Genomic DNA, 23,092 nt, shown 5'->3' with positions numbered 1-23,092 from the left:
GAACATTTCGAATCAACCATTCGAAGAAATTCCTAGCACATATAAAAAACTTCTTATCGTATTTTTGCCCCTCCTCAGTAGTTCCGTAGCAAGTTTTTTGGACGTTTTCTAGGATCACTCAAAAAATATGATGCAACTTATAGGTTTTAGACTCTTAAAAGTTTTTACCTACCGACACAACTTCAATCACACACCTTGCATATCTATGTTAAACCAATGCACATGCGGTTCAACTAACATCATCACATTCTCGTTTATGGCAGTCGGGCATACCTGTCACGACCACATCTCCCTAGTCAAAGAAAGTGTAGTTATTTCGCGACTAAACATACTGAACTGTCTTAACTCATCATAAAAGTTACTTAATTCAAGAAAAACATTGTCTGAATGTTATAAAGATAACAAAATACTGAATCAGAGTGAATTCTGGGACATTGTCTTTACTAAAACAAGTCTAAGTCTGCGCAACGGAAGAGTTCCAAGACAAGTATAATATGTATGAAGACATACTACACCAGCTATCCTTCTACTTATTTAGCCTTCTGTCCCAACACCTCCTCTGCCTCGATCGATCAACCTGCACATTAAGGAAAACAATATGCAGGGCTGAGTACTTGATATACTCAGTGGCTTATGCCGAAAATTGTTTTTTCTTTTAATTGTCAGCCAAGCTGAGTGAACGCGGGGTTTTTCTGAAAACAAGTCCCGGTCACTAAAATCTGTTATTTCCTTCTGAAATAGACTGCAGTCTTTTAAACTTCTGATGATATGCCATATCAGCTGTGTGAATCGGGAATGTGGCCACATTCCACGACCACTGGGCCGGCCAACCTGGCGCTAGCTCACGACCCCTAGACCGGCCAACCTGGCGCTAGCTCACGGTCCGTACGTGTACACTAGTCCGAGTAGGATTTACTGACCTACTGGACCCGAATTCGATTTAACAGATAGGCAATCACAAAATAAAACATGGCATGACAACTCACTGAAAATATTCATGCTTTTTCATATAAAGAGCCCACAAATAATGTAGGATAGAAAAGCCCACCTCGTTTGCTTAACTCTTTCAAACGGGTACTGTCTGACTTTGAGATTTACTCGTCGAGCGACGACGTCCCTTTTCAAAAAATAAAGTACTTAAATTAGGCTTTAAGTAATTATTGATCTTGCATGAATGCATGCCTAAGCGTGCTCTTTTATTTTTAATTTATGCCTTCTAAAAATTTAGAAGTCTTAAATCTTTAATTAAATCTGCGATTTAATTTATTCTGAAACTGGCCGATCTGTTCGGGTATAATATATATATTCCCGGATTATCTTAAGTATTTTTAAAATACTTTCTGTGACTATTAAAGTCCGCTTAATTATTTATTGGCTTTTATTTCACTCACGGCTTATAAGTTCTTTTCTTCCGTGGCTTAAGGAATTAATTCCATTAACTCTTGGAAAAAATCTAAGATAATGGTTCTAACCAAATTAAGCTTTGTGGTCCAAACTAATTAAAGAGGGGCAGTGGCCCATTTTAATTTCTGTTGAATCTGGCCCAAGATGTTTATTCCTTAAGAAATTCGGTCCAGCTTAACTAATTGGCCCAAGTGATGAATAGTGGAAAAGGCCCAATTACCTCCTTCACCCCATCGCTGGCCTCTCTCTTTCTCCCCCAAATTTCAAAACATCTCAAATCCCTAACCTCCCAACTCGAAGAATCAGCGACGCTCCCCTCCTCTTCACGCCGATCTGCCTCCGTCGCGGGGTCAACCACCGGCATTCTATCGTCCCGTCGCGCTCTCCCCCGTCGACGTCTCCTCTCGGCTGGAGCTCCGTCATCGAGCTGGAACTCGGCCGCTGTTTGGCGTGATTCGAGGTGCGGCTCCGGCAGTAGCGGTGCCTCACGAGGCTTCCGCAGTCGCCGCTGAGTCTCTGCTTGTTTGACAAGCTCGGCGTCGCCGCCTCCCCTTTCGACGACCAGCGCCGTTGTTGTCCAAGGCCTGAGAGTGACTGTCGCTGCTTGTTCGTGGTGGAGACGCTGGTCACGCCGTTCGTCGTTGCTTCTCGTCGGGTCGCTGCCTCTCAACGCCATCGGAGTAGGCAAGAGGAATGTCACCGTCGAGCCTGGCCGCGGTTGACCGTGCTGCGATCGTCGTGCTTCTCGTCACGGCGTCTGACCACACCGTCTTCTTCCGGACCAGCGGCTCGCTCCAGCTGCCTTATCGCAGCTCAGTTCTCGTCGTCCCTCAAGCCCACCCGAAGCTAAGTCCCCTACTCACCTATTACTTGATTTCTTTGCGAAACTTGATTGCGGAGCAACTGTTTTGTTGTCCTAGGTTCTAAATCCTCAGTTTCACTTACTGGTCTGATAAGGTGTGGGATTCTAAAGCATGCTCCTATGTTCTTGAGCTTCTGTGCTCTTAAGTTCTCATGCTTTAGCTATTTGTGTGCTACATGATGCAACTGAGTTGTTGGGAGATTACCTGCTGTGTGTTGATTTTGGCTGCTATCTGTAACTCGGCTCTTGGTCTCCCTTACTTCCACCCGTTGCGTCGGCCACTCCCTCTCTTGGCTCACTGCATTGATTGTTTGTGGTGTTGGTGAGGGTGGAGGAGGCTGAGTGCTTATCTCTTATATAGAGGGGAGGTGTAACTGAAAGCCTGCAAGGCTGTGGTGTGTGCAGTTACTGGCCTTTAGGCTACACAAAGCAGCTGATCTGTTTGTGGCATTGCAGTGCAAGTACTCTGGCCCTCCAGTTCTTTTCATAACCGATTTTAGTGGCTTATGGGGCGTACTCGTGGACTTGCTGTGGCTACTGCACTCTATAGCCCCTTTAACTGCATTTTGGTTGTTTGTGGAGAGTACTCTGATTCATTCATGAATTTTGTCTCCTTGTGCAGGTGCACTAAAAAGGCTGAGATTTGCTATGGATATTCTTGACAATGGCTGGTTGAAAAAGGAGGGTACAAGCTGGTTTAACACAGCCTTTCTGAGCCCCTGCAGCTGCTGGAGGAGGGTGCCGGCTGGGCTTGCTCCCTTTAGCCTAAGCACTTCCTCATTTCTGGAAAGGTAGTATTATCCTTCCCTTTTCATACTTCTTTTAGTTGTCTCTATATCATGCAACTAATTCTCGTTCTTGTACGCTTTGGCAGGTGTTGCGGCTGGCCAACGAGGCTGTCTTCCCTCGTGGTCTCGCCCTCCCGGCTCGTTCGAAAATCTGGGGCCGAGACGGCCCGGTGACGAAGGCCAAAGTAGCCCTTAGGGATTTCTAAATGTTATAGTCTAGCTCGACTTTTATTTTCGTCGTCAAAGATTGTAATTTAGTTTGAGATTCTGAAAAAAAATATTGTAACTGTACCCTTTTTCAAGAAATAAAAATACTCATTCATACTTTAATAAAAGTTCTAGTATTTTATTTCGTAACTCCCGAGAAATCTAAGTCTCGGCTATTACAATACCGTAACTCCGAAAGGATGTACATGTCTTCATAAGACGTCATACATCACAATGTTAGCTTCCCGTTTAGAGCTATTTGTCGATCCACTTTGACATTTTCGTTTTGCTCTAATTTTCTTCACTTTCAATAAACAACAGCATTGAAGTCCCTCTTTCTTACTTTTTGTAATAATTGATATTGTTTTTTTTTTAAGTCTACCTCTCACTCCTCACTTTTTTCTCTTGAAAAAGAAGTTATCATTCAACTTCAACAAAAAATAAAGCTTTCTGCGTCAAAATTGGTTTCATGTGCTCATAGGAATTTGGAATATACAAAATGAAGTTTAACATCTTATCATCATCTTCAATTTTCACTTCAATTGTAGTACATAGTTCAGAATTCAGATGGTGTCAATATGATTACTAAGGATTTTAAAATTTTGTACATTCATCCAGTGTAGAGTATGAAATTCAGATACAAACGATTCAAAACATTCTTTGCTAGGTATAAAGTTTCTAGCTTTTCCCATGGCTCATTCACACTCAAATTTCATGTATATTTGCAAGAACATTATTGGTCAAAAACGTATTATCAGATTTGCCGCCTTAGATCCAAATCCTTGCAATCTTCATTACTGATACAATAATGGTACTTGTTTGTATCTCTGCTTGAACTTGGCATAGGGAGAGTATATATACAAGCTGTATAAACACACATGCCAAATTTGATTCTCTCATCAAATTCTCCTACGTCAATATTTATTGAACTTAAAGTGCCTTAATGTATCGTCAAGATTTATTTCAAAAGACTTGGGAGTTCTAAAATAAATTAAAAAGACGCTTCCTACTTTGATCACACATTTCACATGACAAACTTGTTATTTTATGTAACAAAGAAATATCCAAACAACAATAAAAAAGACTAAAACATTACTTTATTCGTATAAAATAATCTACGAAACATTCTTTATTAATAAAAAAGACTAAAACATTACTCTCTTCGTCCAACTTTTGTTGAGTTGTATTCTTTTTTCTGAATATCCCAATTTAATTGAGTTGTTTTTTTATGACAAAATAAAACATCAAATTACTCTTATTTTTATTCATGTCCTATTTTACTCCCTCTATATAGTACTCCCTCCGTCCCTGAAAATTTGTCATCTATTTCCTTTTTCGTCCGTCCCTGAAAATTTATCACCTTTCACTTTTATCGTTTTTTATAGTGAACCCTACATTCCACTAACGCATTTTCACTCACATTTTATTTTAAAACTAATATATAAAAGTAGGACCCACATACCACTAACCTTTTCAACCCACTTTCTATTACATTTCTTAAAACCTGTGCTGGGTCAAAAGGTGCCCAAATTTAAGGGACGGGGGGAGTAGTATTTACTTTATTTGGAAAATGATCAAAACAAAAATGCATCTTAATACAGAAATGCATGCCAAATCGTAGCCTAAGATTAGGCTATCTAATGGTCTAACCAAAAATACGAAAAGTCATTATTAATTAGTTTTAGGTCATTTTATAAAATCCGGGTTTAATGTCATTGTTAGATCACTTTAGGTCATCTTAAAATGACCTAAAAAATAAACTAATAGTTACTTAAAAATTCCCACAGTATGATTTTGTTATGTGTTTTTTATATTTAAATCTAATTATATGATTTTATTCTATGTTTTTTATATTTAAATCTAATTTTGCATGTGTCAGATTCTTTATAACATATTTTCATAATACAGTGAAAATGAACCTGATTTTGATCGATCTCCAACGCCATCCAAAACTGAACATATTTTCATAATACAGTGAAAATGAAAATGAAAATGATTGATCTCTACAACGCCATCCAAAACTGAAAGTTCGGTTCACACCAAACCAAACCAAACCAAACCAAACCAAATCAAACCAAACCGGAATGGCAAATTAGACCGGACTGACCAACTAGAATCTACAAAGTTCGACCTCGTTCTGGTCCATCCAACACAGCAGTGCTGATTTCCAGAGCCATTTCCCCTTTCCTATCTTCGACATTAGATCATTCATTCTTTCACCATTTCGCGAATCATTCATATCGGGAATCATTTTGAATCTCCACACACCTTTTTCTGCACCTCAACAACGCACAATCGGACGAATAGCGAGGGATGGGCGTTGATTACTACAAGATACTGCAGGTCGACAAAAATGCCAAAGATGACGACTTGAAAAAAGCTTACAGAAAGCTCGCTATGAAGTGGCATCCCGACAAGAATCCCAACAACAAGAAGGATGCTGAGGCCAAATTCAAACAGATTTCCGAAGCCTATGATGTATTCCAATCTCACCTCCCCTTTTTTATTTCGAATTAATTAGGGTTCATTCATTCATTGCTTTAAATTATTCAATTACGATTTGAGAGAGTTATTGATCGCCCATGGATTCGGATAGATCTGAATTTGGTATTGTATTGATGTTAGCAAACTAGGTTTCGTAATTGGATCCTGCTATTGATTTTGCTGTGATTGCTTCGGCAGGTTCTAAGTGATCCTCAAAAGAGGGCTGTATATGATCAGTACGGCGAAGAAGGTCTAAAGGGCCAAGTCCCGCCACCGGATGCTGGTGCCGGCGGTGGTGGCGCATCATTCTTCCAATCAGGAGACGGACCAAACATGTTCAGATTCAATCCAAGAAATGCCGACGACATATTTGCGGAGTTCTTCGGGTTTTCAGGCGGCAGTGGAATGAGGGGCGGGCCTCGAGGGTTTGGTGGGTCCATGTTCGGTGAGGAAATGTTTAGCTCATTTGGTGGTGGTGACTGCCGCCCAATGAGTTCCGCTCCCAGAAAGGCGCCCCCAATCGAGAAGAAGCTGCCTTGCAGCTTGGAAGACCTCTACAAGGGTGCTACAAAGAGGATGAAAATCTCCAGAGAGATATCCGAAGCCACTGGGTATGGAATTATTACTGTTGCACAATTTGTTCATTTTCTAATCCGAAATCGAATTACAATTGCTTGAATGGCTGCAGGAAGACATTGCCAGTGGAGGAGATTCTGACGATTGACATAAAACCCGGATGGAAGAAGGGAACGAAGATCACATTCCCAGAGAAAGGGAACGAGCAACCGAATGTTATTCCTTCGGATTTAGTGTTCATAATCGACGAGAAGCCCCACAGTGTGTTCACACGAGATGGGAATGATCTAATTGTAACGCAGAAGATACCGCTGGCTGAAGCATTGACAGGATACACACTTCACCTCACCACATTGGATGGAAGAAACTTGACTCTTCCTATAAACACAGTCATTCATCCAACCTATGAAGAGGTGATTCCAAGAGAAGGGATGCCTTTGCCTAAAGATCCCACCAAAAGGGGTAATCTAAGGATCAAATTCAACATTAAGTTCCCAACTAGGTTGACGCCTGACCAGAAATCTGGAATCAAGAATCTTCTTTCTGCTTGATTTTCCTCTTTTTTACTGTGTTTCTTGACGGCTGGTGTTTTTAAGAATATATATACATTTTAGCTGGTAGTGAATAAACCGTGTTTTTTGGTATGCATTCATTACTACATTTGCGTTGTATTGTATTCAATCTTTATGAAGTTGTGATTACAGACATATCATTAGGCCTTTGAAGAGTATACAATAGTGATAGCTCAAGAAATGGAACTAGTATTGTCATTCGACATTTCTAACAAAATATGTTTTTTTGTATTCCTAATTAATATCAACACCCTCTGCAGGAGAAAACAATACCTTGTTCCTCTATGATTTTACACCAGACAATCTTTCGATTGCTGCATCTCTGAAGGATTGCCAAAAAAATTAAAAAGAATTTCTACTACTACGTCAGTTCAGTCATCATCGCTGTAGTCAACAGAAGCTAACGATTCAGAACCATCATCCTGGTTACCTTCTCCATCTTGGTCAGAGTACTCCTCGTTAAATTGAACAGCCTCCCCTACATTCTCACCATCCTCCTCATAACCATGTTCATCATCAGTCTCATCAGCTTCATCTTCGCTCATTGCTGCCAGCTCGGTGCTTCTGTGAGAGATGGTATTATAGGTGGTTGCTCCCCATTTTCTATAGTGATAGGACTCATTGTCTACATTATCATCGGAGTCACCATCAATGTTGTTGCTACTGTCATCATTTTCACCTTCAATGATTCTAGCACTAAAATCATGTGCATCCTCCTCCCTGCCTAAACTTTCTGGCTCCTCTATGGCATTCATGAAGGTGTCTTTGTCATACAAGTCGTCCAGTTTACTCTCTGCAACGATTTTCTTCTCTGGTCTCCTCCTCCTCACAGTTCGGGGACCACGTTGCTTCTGCCCAGGTGCACTCATTCCCTGCTGCAGAAGGAATTGAGTTAACGTATCACCTTGTTTCATGTTCCTCTTGCCAGACGGTGCAGAATTAATGACCCCTTTCTGTGACTTTCCACGCGGCCGACCTCCTTTACCACGAGCCACCTGCCTGTAACCAGAGCTACCTGGAGCGCCACGAAGATGATCCCAATTTTCCTCCAGAGATCCATATCTATCGAATCCCCTGGATTCAGCCCTCTGGATGTCTTTGGGGTGACCATATCTTAATGACAAGTTCTGTATGCCACAGAAAAGTTTGTTACAAAGCATTAGTGAATTCATTTAAAAGCCATCATGGGTAATCCTCAGAATTATGAAGTAATTCCCTAAGTAAAACTGAGGAATAGTTATTCAGCAAACACACAAATCAAGTGATGCAACAAAGCAGATATTCTACATTTGCATATACCATCCGTGTTAAATGGCAATTTAGGGTGTAAAAAGTGCATAATTCTCAAGAATTGAAGAGATTGCTTTTATTTATCTATAATAGTTAATATTATAATTACTACTGCTACTTTGATAAATTTTTGTAATCCAACTCATGTCTTTAGTGGAATTTTTTAATGATTCATGCATCTCCAATCCTGGGGCAAGATGTTTCCATGTGCGGAACCATGCAGGGTTCAAGAACATATGCAAACATGAAAGTGGTGGGTTTGGGGAGAGAGAGGCACTCACAGGAAGAGCTTCCACTTTCTTTTCAACATGAGACTCGGCCTTCTGACTTGGGGTGTAGAAAATGGATGCATCCAGCTCGAAAAGCCTCAGAGCTGCAGCAGCAGTAGTTTTTGGTATCCAAGGAAGCTGGGGTACGGATACAGGGTGATTAGATTTGTTAACAACAGATTTTGAGTCGCAAAAACACAATAATTCTTCAGTTGTTTCATAATCTGCTGATAGGTAATCACGTTTTATGACAGCCTCTAACTGATTAAGGACCTGAAATTGTTCACAAACACCTATAAGATATCTTTTAAAAAAGGAAGAGCAAGAAATGTCAGAGAAATATGAGGGGTCTAATAAAACTAGCAAAAATTAAAATAGCTGGCCATAAAATCATGGTTAAAGTAGCAGCATTGTGGTGTAAACACCTGGAGGAGACCGTCAATGCACAAAGTGTTCTGGAGCTCAACGCCCCAAGAATTCCTAAGGTCTTCAGTCCAAGAAGAACGAAGGGCTTCAGAGGGAACAGCAACCTGTTATATAACAATTAGTGTAAGTATATGGTTTTATAAATGTACATGATTCCCTAGAATGCTGAAAAAAAGCACACAGTAACACCTCAAGTGAAATTAGAATGGTCTTGATCAATCTTATTCTCAGTGGACTGTTTCTCCCATCCATCAAATTATTTTCACCATTAAATTGCAAAGGAAAATGTCCTTTTGCCACAATCTTCCCTTGATCCCAGTGGCTACAAGGGCAACAGACCTCAGCATATGTAGCAAGGCAAATGTCACAAATTCCCAATAATTGTGAGCACCTTTGCTTTCCATATTTTAGGGCGCGTACAATGGATGAGTTCAAGCATTCTTTCCACATCCAGTTCTGTAAGTCTTCATACCTCTTCATGAAGTTATTGCTCTCCTTTTCATTCTTGCCTACTTCAGTTCTGAATGAAAGTGATGGTTCTAGTGCATCAAAACTGGTAGTGCCAACTGCACTGCTAGGACTCTCAGCACTTTCAAAAGCAAAGCTAGAATTTAGTTCAACATCTCCTTTTAGTTCAACATCTCCTTGTCGATCTGTGTCCCCATTCTGGGACAAACGATTCCTTCGAACACTTTCCTTAAAACAGGCTTCGATTCTCTGCAACATTATATGCAGATGAGATTCTCTTGTCCCCCGAGTGTCCAAAGATGTCAAAAGAGCATCAAATGCCTGCAAGAAGTATTAAAAAATGTCAAAATAGGAATGGTGTTGAGATTAAATAAACAAAATAGAGTCGAAATACAGTAACGATGGCATTTTCAGGGATAACCAAACTGAATCCCATCCTTACCCTTCACCATACTTTCATTAGATAATAAGTATTATAATCCTCAACTGTATCTCAACATAAAATCTAGGTAGCTATTATCCCGAAACAGACATCTAACAGAATTCATCCTTATGCATAATAGGAAGAAAATATCAACATGGCCTGCCAGCATAACACTCCCTGGCTTCTTCCACACCAGGAGTATTACAAAGCCGCAACTACAGAGCATCTAACTAGAAAAAAAAGATGAAGAGGGAATAAGAGCAGGGTAATCAAATTCGTAACTACCTCCTCAGAGTCAATCAGTCTCCAACAGCCATTGGGTGTTTCAACAAAAATTCTCCCTGAACCAGGATCAAGGCAGGAAGATGAAGCTATAAACTGCCAATAATGATTTCTTCTTCGATCTTGACCCAAAGGCAATGACCTGTAGACATATAGCTCTTCTGCTCTATGGCCGATATAAGATTTTAGCTGCAACCTTGACCTCTCTGTTATATTTCCATTCTGCTGAGCAGGAGAAACAAAGTGACCCATGGAAGTGTCTGGATTATCCATGGTATTGTGAACACCCTCTCCCGTAACAGAAGACTCATCCTTCCCTAAAGTGGATAGGGATGGATCATAAACTTTATTTTCTGCAGCTAGTGGACTTAAACCGCCCTCTGTGATAGCACTGAAAGAAGAATCGTACAACTTGTTAATAGTTTCTTCCCTCATTCGCCTTTTATCAAGCTGTGCTTCAGCCCACATCTGTTTTTTAAGAGCATTTGCAGCATCCATGCGATCCTGCAACCAGTTTTATAAATCAAAATTACCACTGATATAAAGCCCTACTTCAACTGTAAACATTTGAAAAATATCTGAAGGACCTACCTCAAGAATTACACGAATTGAATTTCCTTCATTAGCAACACCAATCAAGGCAACAAGGGCACTAAGACGCTCTTGGACAGACAAATCAGAATATTCTCCTTCAGTGAGCCCTTGGACCCAGAGTTCGCCAGTTTTGCTTTCATCAATCTCAACATCTTGGTCCGGATTAGCCTCTTTAATAACTGCATAGACTGAAGTTGGTTAATAGGTGATCTCACTTATATTTAAAGCATAAAAAACAAGTTGCAACAAAATGCAAAAAGACATGTAAATACTCACCAGCTTTAGCAATCTTATTTTGCGGTAAGCCATCATTAGGAAGCTTGCCTTTACCATTACCAGAGATAACTTGATTACATGCACCATTTTTATCTGCATCCAAAGGGATGGCTAGAGCATCAACTTCTGTACCATCCGCAAGATCACTTTCTGAATCATCCTCCCTTTCTTCCTCATCAGCATTTTGATCAGCTAAGAAACCATTTGCATATCTCAGTACCTTATCCTTGGCTGCAGAAATAACTGATTCAGCATCAGCAGGATCCTTTCTATAACCTGGCCGCACACAATATGTTGAAGGCGCAATTCTTTCAAAAAGTATTGGATCTCTCGACAAGGCAACAGATATTGAAGCTTCGGGTGTTTTGCTCGTTGTCAAGTCACGAAGTCCAGATTTCTACAAAATAAACAAAATCAGATAGTTAGAAACAAAGCAAAAACCTAAGGCCTTCCCCCACCACCAAACAAAAAAGCATATTTCCTTTTTTTTAATATGATAAACACTAAAATAATTTTTGATTTTATCTCACTCTTAGGCATGGGTCAGGTTCACCAAAAACCTTTTCAACCCTTGATCCCCAATGCTCAATCAGATACCATGATTTCAATGGCACCCAAAACTTACATGGAGTATTCAACATGTCAAACCACATCATCAATATGAGAATAAGAATATTTCAAGTTTCAAATAATTTACCACAACATGTCCCCATATGAAAGACTAAAACCATACACCCTCCGTCCCCAAAGAATATGCACTTTGGGTTCGGTTTTAATGCAAAATTGGTAAAGTAAGAGAGGTAGAGAGAAAAAGTATATAAAATATTGTTAGTGGAGAATGGGTCCCACCTCATTAGAAAGAAAAGAGTTCCAAAATTAGAAAGTGCATATTCTTGTGGGACGGAGGGAGTATAACATACTAGTAAACTCAACTAGAAATCCAGAAAACTGAAAGTGAAGCCTGAAAAGTGAAAACACAACCAAATAAGCACTATCAAATTCTAGCTATTACTTACTTGAATCTTCTCAGCAAGCTCGATAACATTTAGCCCCTGGCTTCCTTCAAGAGTAAGGACATGATAAGCTGCAAATTTAACTGTTCCTGGAGTCAACCGGTGCCTTGACTTGCGTTGAAGGCTGAGTCCTTTTTCTTGCATAATAGCAACAGCATTCACAGCTGCTGAACCATTTCTTAGAGTAGACACTATATCTTCACAACCTCTACTCTGAAAGATAACAAGCATATGTTAATTAATGCAGTTATACAGCCCAACACTACATTTCTTTAGTGCTGTGGCCAGCAATTCATGACAAGGGACACAAGAGTGTTTTCAAGAACATTATATGTATAGTATTTAACAATCCATATGTGTGTGTTCACAGCTGACAAATAAGTCTATTTAGTTGAGTTACCCAAAGCAATTGCAAATTTTCAGATTTTCCATAACACATTACAACTTCCATCCTGGAATTGAAGCCTGGTATAAAGCAGTCAGATACAAGATGGCTCAGTGGAGGAAGAACCAACAAGATACCTCGTCATGATCATTCGTGGAAACTCGATCAATGGACTTTTTCTTCAACTGTGGACCAAAACCAGCTGATAGAGCAAATTGCCGTAATAGTTCAGGCCATGTCAATGGATTTAAGTGCCTCTGCCAGTTTCTTATGTCAAAACCCCACAAATATGCCTGCAACAATGACCATATTATTAATGTAATAGCCATTGGAAAACAAAATCTGAAGTAAACAAAAAAATGGGAAGCCTTTCCAATGGGAGTACTTACCCCTTCAACAATATGAGGGTGTCCACCTTCAGGGTTAACAGCACTATATTGGTTTGTACCTGGCCCACCTGAAGGAGTTCACACAACATCTTCGATATCTTTAATGATAAGCTTTAGAAGTGTGGTATGTACTTCACCAAGTAGTCTTGAATCCTGTGATGAGGAAACAAGAAACCATGAATGTTTACAACAAAATCAACTCCAACCCCATCCCGGAAAAGGTGAAAGTAATCTGAGATGAATAATTTGAAAAGAAACTTATAAAACAAGTATGGTAAAATAAAAGAATTAGTAAAAATGGAGATTAGCTAGTCAAGATGTACAGAAAAATAAAAGCATCCTAAAACTCACATGGTCATGAAAAGCCTGTATAAATTCATCGATGGTAAAAGGCCAAAGCCCAATAACATCTGCAAATGTCGAGCAGAATTTCCAAACCTGAAAGATACATATTATTTCAGAAATTCGCTGAGAGAGCGAAGATCCCATCTAACTCATTAAAGAGGAAGTAAAGAGAAACAGGTGGAAGTATAGAAACATACCATCAAGGGGTTCCCAACATTTTCTTCTGAATCCATCCAAGGTTGAATTGCAAAAGGCTTTTTCAACTTTACAGTCTTTGGAGGGAATTCACACAAAGCATCTAAATGGAAGAAAAAATTAATAAAAAACTCATACAGCACAAAGCAACACAACCATAAACACAACTCTCACTAGCACTATCCTAAAAACCTTGATGTTTCAATCATGACACACTTCAGTTTAAATTCTCAAATGCCGGTATTACCCTCAAACTAGTGTTGGATCAAAATAGAAGAATAATTTGCAAGTTCTAATAATATGAGCTAAACACACAATTTTTTATTTAGAAGAATAAAGACACTGAGACAGAATGCAAATAATGAGAAGATGCTGACAAGAACCAATAAACATGGTAATCACTAATCAGTTTCATGTAATTTACTTAAATATAAATGTAATGAAAAAGAAATGGTTCTAAGTATTAGATTTTGCTAAAATGTCACCATCAAGAGAGAAAATTTGCTGAGGACCGGGATTCAATTTTATTTGAAAGATATTGTAGTGACCAATACCAACCTCGGAATAAGTCAAGATTCTGTAAAGTGTCATAATCAAGAGACAGAATTGAAGGTAGCCCCTTGCTTGAAGCAGCCAATTCCATTAGTTCAAGACGCTCATCCTCTATTAGCTCCAAGGATTCTTTAGCAATTCTCCTAGCTGTCGCTCTCTCCACTGCAGCTCTCTGTCTTGCTGCTTCCTTATCTCTGCGACGCTCTTCTTTCTGTTGCCTTTTCTCCGCCTAGAATACCAATTGGAAAAAAATGAAGTTTAATACTCACTACCACAATCAAGAAAAATAACAAGTTAGAAAGAAAATAGGGTTAATTCTTTTTTAGTTCTAGGGTGTTTTTTACATTCCATAAGTGTACTGGGCTTTTTTTAAATTCCGGCTTTGGGAGAGACGCATGACCCACATGCGTCGCCCGTTAATGAAACGCATGACCGTGATGCGTTTTAGTGTAAGACGCACGACCTTAATGCGTCTTTCAATTTTTTTTATTTTAATTGAACGACGCATGACGCACATGCGTCTTATGGTAAAACGCATGACGCACATGCGTCTTCTCTGGAATCCTCCAAAAACATTGTCTTCATCTTTGAAAGTGCTTCGCGTGAGTATCTTGCACGCCCCCATCGGAGTCCGGATGAGAGAGTTATGGCCATTATACGAAAGTCGCGCATTGAAGCGCGGATGACTCCAAAAGACATGTCCTCGACATTGGTCGATGAATGTCCTTGGTAGGGTTGATCAAATGATGCGAAATTATTCGTAACAAGCATTAAATGAGAATGTCTTTTTTGTGTTATGAATAATTTCTCATTTAATGCTCGTTACGAATAATTTCCCATCATTTGATCAACCCCACCAAGGTCATTCATCGACCAATGACGAGGACATGTCTTTTGGAGTCATCCGCGCTTCAATGCGCGACTTTCGTATAATGGTCATAACTCTCTCATCCGGACTCCGATGGGGGTGCAAGATACTCACTCGAAGCCACGCGAAGCCCTTTCGAAGACGAAGACAATGTTTTTGTAGGATTCCAGAGAAGACACATGTGTGTCATGCGTTTTACCCTAAGACGCATGTGCGTCATGCGTCGTTCAATTAAAATTAAAAAAAATTGAAAGATGGATTAAGGTCATGCGTCTTACACTAAAACACATCACGGTCATGTGTTTCATTAACGGGCGACGCATGTGGGTCATGCGTCTCTCCCAAAGCCGAAATTTAAAAAAAGGTCAGTACACTTATGGAATGTAAAAAACAATGTTATCAATCTCGTATGGCGGCTTATGGCGATTTGCCTAAAAACCGCCACAGCGATATGGTGTATTAGCATGGCGGATATGGCGTCAATAATTAAATAAATAAAATAATGCATATATATTTATTTATAATTCAAAAAATAAAAAAACATTAAACATATAACATCTAAAACACTTCAAACAATTAATAAAGTATAAAATACAACTCCAACCTCCATGTTTCTTGCATAATGCCTCATTCCTAAATGCAGTACACAAGCAATGTTGTCTTATGTCGGATATGGCGGTGCTATGGAAGCGACATGGTGCTATGGCGTTTCCACCACCGAACGCCATGCCACAGCGTCATGGCGCCGCCATATTCGCTATTTGATAAAATTGGTAAAAAACACCCTAGAACTAAAAAAGAATTAAACCAAGAAAATATGATATAAACATAAGCTGTAAACATACCCGCATAAGCTCCCTCTGCATAAACTTTTCCCTTCGTTCCATTTCACGCTTTTCCTCACGCTGAAATTTCTCCTCCTGTTTCTGCTGCTCTCGCAAAACTCGTCGTTCTTCCTTCCTTCTTTCACGATCTTGTCTCTCCATTTCTTTCCTTAGCTGCTCCTCTCTCTATGTGGACAGAATAACAGAGACAGGTGTCAATAAGTCTGAGGTTCAGGTTCTGAGTAGTTATCTCACAATGAACTAACCATTAAAAAGAAAATGAACAAGAGCCCAAACCTTTCGCTTTAACACATCTTGTTTGTCAAGTTCTTTACGAATCTTCTTCTCATGGGATTGAACATCTCTTCCAATTCGAGAGTCGTCACTCTATATGAGGTTCAAATAAAAAAGCAGTTTGTATCAGTATAAGCATTCAATTATTTGGCTACACAAAAACCAAATAGAAAAGGACTACCTTGCGTTTCCTCTCTATATAAACATTAGTATCATTTGGTGTACCAAAATCTGTAGTCCTGGGAGACACGGAAAGCTGCATATGTCTGCCTGGCTGAGCATACAGATCTGTTCTTGAGGTTTGACCCTCAACGACATGCTCCCTGGAGAGAAACCCATTTTCATGCTTAAGCGACAAACCTTTTGGGGGAGGACCATCAATGGCTGGTTCATATAGGTATGGCTTAGTGGCATGTCCATATGCATCAGTCCTAATCTTGGTCTCCAATGCTTCATGAGGGCCACTTGATGCAGCCTGATAATCAAGATTCTAAAAAAAATCAGCCATTTGTTTATTTCAGTGAAACAAAGTAGAACTGCTGGTGTGTAGGAACAATTCATATTAGTGACTTATGGCATTCAAGTCCGGTGTGGTAACAGCAGCTTAATGATCATACTAACTCAACTTAATTGCTTATTGCAACAAACCCATCTAGCACTACTGATGTTCATATGACAAAAAGATAACATGTTATAAATTATATAAAAAGAACAGAAGACAAACTTTGATGTGCTTTGCATCGTACTGCCCATATAACTTGCTATCATAAGAATGTCTGTATCTGTCTTCGTGCTCCACTTGAACTGAAATATAAGTATCATAGAAATATGTAAGTTCAAGTTTTGTGAATTCATGTTGCTGTGAAGAACATGTATTTTGAAGAAGAAAAAAAGTCATCTTAACGAAACATGAGTGTCAACTAAGCCTTGATACCTTACAGCCATGTATTATTCAATGTTCTAGATATGATAAATAAGTTTGAAGACCAAATTTACCTATAGGCGCACCAAATGCACCAGGGGGTAATTCATCAAATTCCACTCCAAGAATTGGTCCATCCTCCCTCAAGGGCTCTCCCAACTGTGCCTCTACACATGCAATCACTCTATGCTCCATGATAGATCTAGGTGACTCATAATACCTAGTAGGCACCATAGGCGTACCATCTCCAACATCATACTGACTTGAACCTGACCCAGAGGCAGAGGCAGAGGCAGAACCAGAACCAGATACATGTCCACTGCCGGGTTCAGCTGTCATCAGTTCTTCTCTTGGGGACTCAACAAATACCTTCCTTCCAACAGGTCCAGGAGTGCGTGGTTTTATGGATGCCACACCCACCGATTCCTTCTTATCCTTCAGTCTCCTATGACAAAACCACATTTGCAACTGCCTATCCGTCAAACCCAGTTTCTCTGACAGTTCAGCCCGGGTTGCCTCAGAGGGATACGTCTCCACTGCATAATATTAACCATAAGAGCCAATACCATCACTCAACACTCAACAGTATATTTCAATTAAAACACACAAGCACTTTCATTATATCCATGCTCCATAGGAAGCAAACATTCCGTCCACAACAACACCTTGGATACGAGAAATTCGGCAATTTAACAACCTCAAGTCTTCATCACTTAGTCTCATTAAAAACATTCAATCAGTGAAAGAAGGAAAAAACCATACCGATGCACAAATTACACATGTTCTAATAAAAAAAACTTTGGAAACAAATAATACTAGCATACATAAACATCCTTGGAGAAACAAAAACTTAGTTACTTACTCGCCCAGAAAAATTAATAACTTCAAAAAGAAAGAGAGAAGAGAACACAGGAACTGCACCACAACTAGCAGAATAACATCCACATGACAGGTAAAAGGATAACATACTGGCATAGGTTTTCTCAAGCATCTCCAACTGAAACGGCGTCTTCATCTGACGCTTGGGGCGCTTAGAGCCCTCGGACGGGCTGTGATTCATGTTCCTATTGATCTCCCCTTCGGAACCAGCATCCATCAGAGATCAATCGGCAGCCAGAAACCCTAAAAATCAAGATTGCGCCCCCCCAAAAGCTAGGGTTCCAACAAGAAAACTAACGAAATCCTTCCCCTCCCTATCTTGGCAGGAAAGGAAACAAAACAAAATAAAAAGGCGAGGAATTTGACGCGCATGTGAGGTCCATGTAATGCAATAACACAAACAATAGTAACACGATATATAAAATATATAGAGACAGGCGTGATTGCGAAACGAATTGATGAATACGAAATCCGTAGAGAGAGAGAGAATCAAACGAGGAAATTTGGAGATCCAGAGACGGATTATTAATAATAAACAAATGAAATTAAAACAAACAACAACACAGGAATAGTCTATATCGCTCTCGGTTCTATCAAAATCCATCTTTTTCCAAATATTTTTATTCGATTCAGTTTCGTGGTGTAGTCTTTGGATTGAAATTTTGGTTTTATTTCCTTTTTGAGGGTAGAAAGAAGCCTGGGACTTTTGTTCAACAAGGTTGTGGGGGTGTTTTGGGTATTTTCGGGCTTCCTTCATTTCAAATCTATTGTTTTCATGTGTAATACTCCTCGAATCTGAATAAAGCATAATGGGCTTTGTTATCTAAATGGGCTTCGATTTGGGCCAAATTTACTTGTTATTCGGAATCGGATCCAATGCTGACTATAATTGACTTTGACTAGTATACTAATTTTGATTACTTTATTCTCTTTCCTTTTCTTCTTTTCGGAAATTTCAATAATTTTATCAATTACTGTAGTACCTTTTTTTCTGCTGCGGAAAATATGACAATTACTACTTAATTACTTGAAAGGGTTGCAACTCAAATATTAAATGGTTCTTATAGGACAATTTATATTACTACTATATTTTTATTTAATTTCATTGTAATTATCTTGGCGACAATGTCAAATATATTTTCTTTTTCGATTTTTCTCATATGTTAGCCTTTTACGACTTACACAAATAAATATTAATGTTGGAATGATAATAGACTAAAGAGTTATTGTCGCATGAATAGGGTATTGATTTTTTCAAGAACAAAAGGTACGATAAACTAAATAATGATAGCAAAAGTACAAACTAAAATTATGAAAAAACAAAATTCGAAAATTCTCTCATTTTGAATTTTATCAAAATTAGGTCACCAAATTTTCCATGTAGCCTATCTTTAATAGAGTCCGTGTCACCAAATTTCAATTGCACTACCTCCTTATTTTCGTTCGGTCATTAGACTTACTACACATGATTCAATTTGTTATTATTAAACCAATGGAGATTTCAATTAGATGAATTGATTTATTTTTATATATTTTTAAAAGGAAAAAATGACTATATTTCCAAAAACCTCAACAAGTACACTTCCAATCTCATTTCTAATTCATCCCAAAAAATCCATACACCCTTTTTTATTTTTAAAGGCGTTCTACAAGTTTGGCCCAAACTCACTTAGCCCATTATCCTAAAAACTCACATAACCCTTATAGTTGTCTTTATATACACTCCCTCCGTCAAAGTGTCTCAAGTTTCTTAATTTTTTCGTCCGTCTACAATTAAGTATCTTATTTATTAATTTTAGTAATGAATCTCACATTTCATTAGCTTAATATACTTACATTTTTTTAAAACTAGTTACCACCCGTGCTATGCACGGGCCAAATTATTTCCAAAAAAGTAGGAAATATATTTAAAAGAAATGAAATTAATTAAAAATATATAGAAAATATGTAAAAAAATTCAAATCAAGAATAGAAACTATATAAATTTTGTATTCATAAGATTATAAAGATTTAAAAAATATACTTCTACTTCTAGATCTATTAATTTATCAATCCATTGTAAAAAAAAGGACATGAGGGACAAAATAGAAATAGAAGACGATATACAAATAAATGATTAAGAAATACTAAATACTAAAATGAACAAACAGGACTCCTATTCCCAGCCGGATGGAGTATTTCTTAAAGCCCGTGCTGCCAATAAATAGGACTACTAATGGCGGAATGAGGGAATAAACGTAGATGATAATTATTGTATAATTATGCTTGCAGACAGAGAATAAATGTCTAATAAAAAAACACATTGTAAATATCAAGACAAATAAATAAGTGTCTATTTCCAATGAACAAATAATTTTTTTGAATTTGAAACGCAGATATGAGTGGAATAAATAAAATATAATACAGAATAAAGATGAGATAATGACAATCCAATAGTTCATAAGTTTTGAAAAAATATGTAAAAAAACACAAATATTAATAAATAGGAACTTACGCAAATATCAACAATCCAATAGTTCATAAGTTAAGAAAAACTTCTTTATAAACAATGTTAACAGTAGAATCACCATTGTCTTCATCTTCTTCATCTTTACACACCAAAATCTTCAAACATTCATGACTTGTGACTCTTGATATAGCAACATACAGTTGTCCATGATTGAAAAACAGGTTCTAAAAAATAATCCAACATGAGAGAGTGATTGACCCTGACTCTTGTTAATGGTCATTGCATACGACACAACCAAAGGAAATTGTCTAGTTTTTTGTAATAAAATAGGATTGAGGTTTAATAGTTCAAAAAACAGTGAACTGCACATACCAATCAAACTAAAGCTAAAAAAATTCGAATAACAAAAACAGCATAGCAGCATTGGAACCATGAATGACAGAAACAATATTCATAAAAAAAGGGCAATAAAAACACAAAAAAAAGAGTAGAACTTCATTTTCCTGCCAAAATGTTGCCAAGTGACAGTCTGAAAAACTCACTTTATATATTGGTAGATATATGCATATCCTAGCAAAGCCCGTACTAATTAATTATGTTCATCTTATATTGAATATATGCATATCCTAATGATTATATCTTTGCAATTTCAACATTGAATACATTTTACATAGTTGGTATACAAAAAAATTTATAATATTTACCCTATTCAAATTTGTTAATATTGTAAATATATGAAATCTAATATATCTTTTATACTTGTTCTGGTAATTGAAGCATTGGAATTTGCAGAAAATATGTATCTCAATCACCTTTGAAATGTGTGATATATTTGTATTTTTGTAATAAAATAGGACCGAGGTTTAATAGTTCAAAAAATAGTGAACTTCACATACCAATCAAACTAAAGCTAAAAAAATTCGAATAACAAAAACAGCACAACAGCATTGGAACCATGAATGACAGAAACAATATTCATAAAAAAAAGGTAATAAAAAAACAAAAAAAGAGCAGAACTTCATTTTCCCGCCAAAATGTTGCTAGGTGGCAGTCCAAAAAACTGCCACTTTATATATTGATAGATATATGCATATCCTAGCAAAGTCAGTACTAATTAATTGTGTTCATCTTATATTGAATATATGCATATCCTACTGATTATATCTTTGCAATTTCAACATTGAATACATTTTACATAGTTGGTATACAAAAAAAGTTATAATATTTTACCCTATTCAAATTTGTTAATATTGTAAATATATGAAATCTAATATATCTTTTATACTTGTTCCGGTAATTGAAGCATTGGAATTTGCAGAAGATATGTATCTCAATCACCTTTTAAAAGTGTGATATATTTGTATTTTTGTAATAAAATAGGATTGAGGTTTAATAGTTCAAAAAATAGTGAACTGCACGTACCAATCAAACTAAAGCTAAAAAAATTTGAATAACAAAAACAGCACAGCAGCATTGGAACCATGAATGACTGAAACAATATTCATAAAAAAGGCAATAAAAAAACAAAAAAAAGAGCAGAACTTTATTTTCCCGCCAAAATGTTGCTAGGTGGCAGTCCAAAAAACTCACTTTATATATTGATAGATTATTAATACTACATTTTTTACCAACTTTTCATTACATTTCTTAAAATTTGTGTCAAGTCAACTTAGGACATGTAATCGTCGACGGAGCGGACGGAGTATATAGAAACACTTAGATATAGATAGCTAATTTGTATTACTTCTCACTGATAGTTTTATTATCAAACGTTTCAACACAACCCAACTCATCAATGTTTCTATTGATCCATAATATTAGAAAAAAAATTACTCCCTTCGTCCCACTTTAGCAGGCTTGATTTACTATTTTTGGGTGTTCCATTTTGAAGTCTTGGTTGGAATCATAAATAGTAATAGGCCTTATATTACACTAACTTTTTTCCCCTCACATTTTATTAGAAAAGTAGGACCAACATTCCACTGTCATTTTTCACTGACTATCTTTTACTACATTTCTTAAAAGTTAAAATACGCGTCGAACTCAAATGGGACGGAGGGAGCAGTGAATAATAATAATGATGAGACAGCAACATTTATATTGAGCCGTAGGATTTAACAATCAGTGAGTGGAAAGCCAATGCCATGCCGTTTCGTAGGAAAAACCACAAAAAGCATACTGCACATAACTCCAATCCCAACCGGCAGCGCCGTGAGCACCTCCTTCGTCCCCGTCGACGGCGCCGGCCATAAGCACTCCACCACGTTATCATTAAACATCGCGACCGCCGCGAACACCAGCACCGACATCACGGCGTGCGCGAAGTCAATAAACTTGAGCTTATACCTCGCCGCCATCTCCGCCGGCAGAGTCGCCGATCCGTCAATAATCCAGAGGCCGTTGAAAGTAGCGAAGCCGTAGCAGAGGCTCCCCTTCTGGTCCTTGACGCTGTCCGTGAAGCTCAGCAGGAAGCACGAGAGCGCGCAGAGGCCGAGGAGCGAAACCGTCATGGCCCGGGCGGCGGCGTCGCAGTGGCCCTGGTTGGAGAATATCGGCGCCAGGAGCTGGAAGCAGAGGGCCGTGCCGGTGGGGAGGAGGTTGGCGAGGCACGCGGTGCTTTGAAACGTCTGGCTGATGGCTTGTTGGATGAGGTTTCTGTCTACTTCCGGTACGCCTTTGCTAGATAGTAGCGGCGCCTTTACTTCGTCTTCTTCTTCTTCCTCCTCCTCGATTATCATGTCTTGACACGATGGCTTAATCTCCATTCATGTATACGTACTACTAAATTGTTGTGTTGTCTTCTCTTTTTATAGGTGGGGATTGATGAATGTTTGGGATGAGTGGAATGGAAGGAAATTCGGTTTGCTTTGCTAGGTTGTTTTGGCTTGCAAGGAACAAAAATGATCGCCATGGTTTTGGTTTTGGTTTTGGTTTTTATTTAAAATGAGCTTTGTTTGAAATAATGCAGTTTCGTTAACTGGATCTTAGTTGGGCAGCTTAACTTTGAGTGAGGTTTTTGTTTGCTGTTTTTGGGGTTGTGAGGAGGAAGATCACG

At 38.3% G+C, this 23,092-nt stretch overlaps 2 protein-coding genes and 1 pseudogene across 2 annotated transcripts; 1 reads left to right on the top strand and 2 right to left on the bottom strand.

Moving 5' to 3' along the window:
* The first annotated feature begins 5,405 nt into the window (after positions 1–5,405).
* On the top strand, positions 5,406–7,028 carry LOC121742637 (dnaJ homolog subfamily B member 13-like). The gene is made up of 3 exons (XM_042135836.1): positions 5,406–5,739; positions 5,944–6,356; positions 6,434–7,028. Exons 1-3 carry the CDS (start codon positions 5,575–5,577, stop codon positions 6,870–6,872), a joined length of 1,017 nt encoding a protein of 338 aa, XP_041991770.1. The 5' UTR covers positions 5,406–5,574; the 3' UTR covers positions 6,873–7,028.
* Positions 7,029–7,062: 34 nt separating this feature from the next.
* Positions 7,063–18,269, bottom strand: LOC121742636 (annotated as a pseudogene).
* Positions 18,270–21,934: 3,665 nt separating this feature from the next.
* Positions 21,935–22,821, bottom strand: LOC121811362 (protein DMP6-like). Its single transcript, XM_042212205.1, has one exon. It carries the CDS (start codon positions 22,800–22,802, stop codon positions 22,152–22,154), a length of 651 nt encoding a protein of 216 aa, XP_042068139.1. The 5' UTR covers positions 22,803–22,821; the 3' UTR covers positions 21,935–22,151.
* Between the last annotated feature and the right edge of the window lie 271 nt (positions 22,822–23,092).

The sequence above is a fragment of the Salvia splendens genome, chromosome 7 (genome assembly GCF_004379255.2).
Source record: "Salvia splendens isolate huo1 chromosome 7, SspV2, whole genome shotgun sequence".
Lineage (NCBI taxonomy): Eukaryota > Viridiplantae > Streptophyta > Magnoliopsida > Lamiales > Lamiaceae > Salvia > Salvia splendens.
This window is presented reverse-complemented; position numbering and strand designations above follow the sequence as displayed.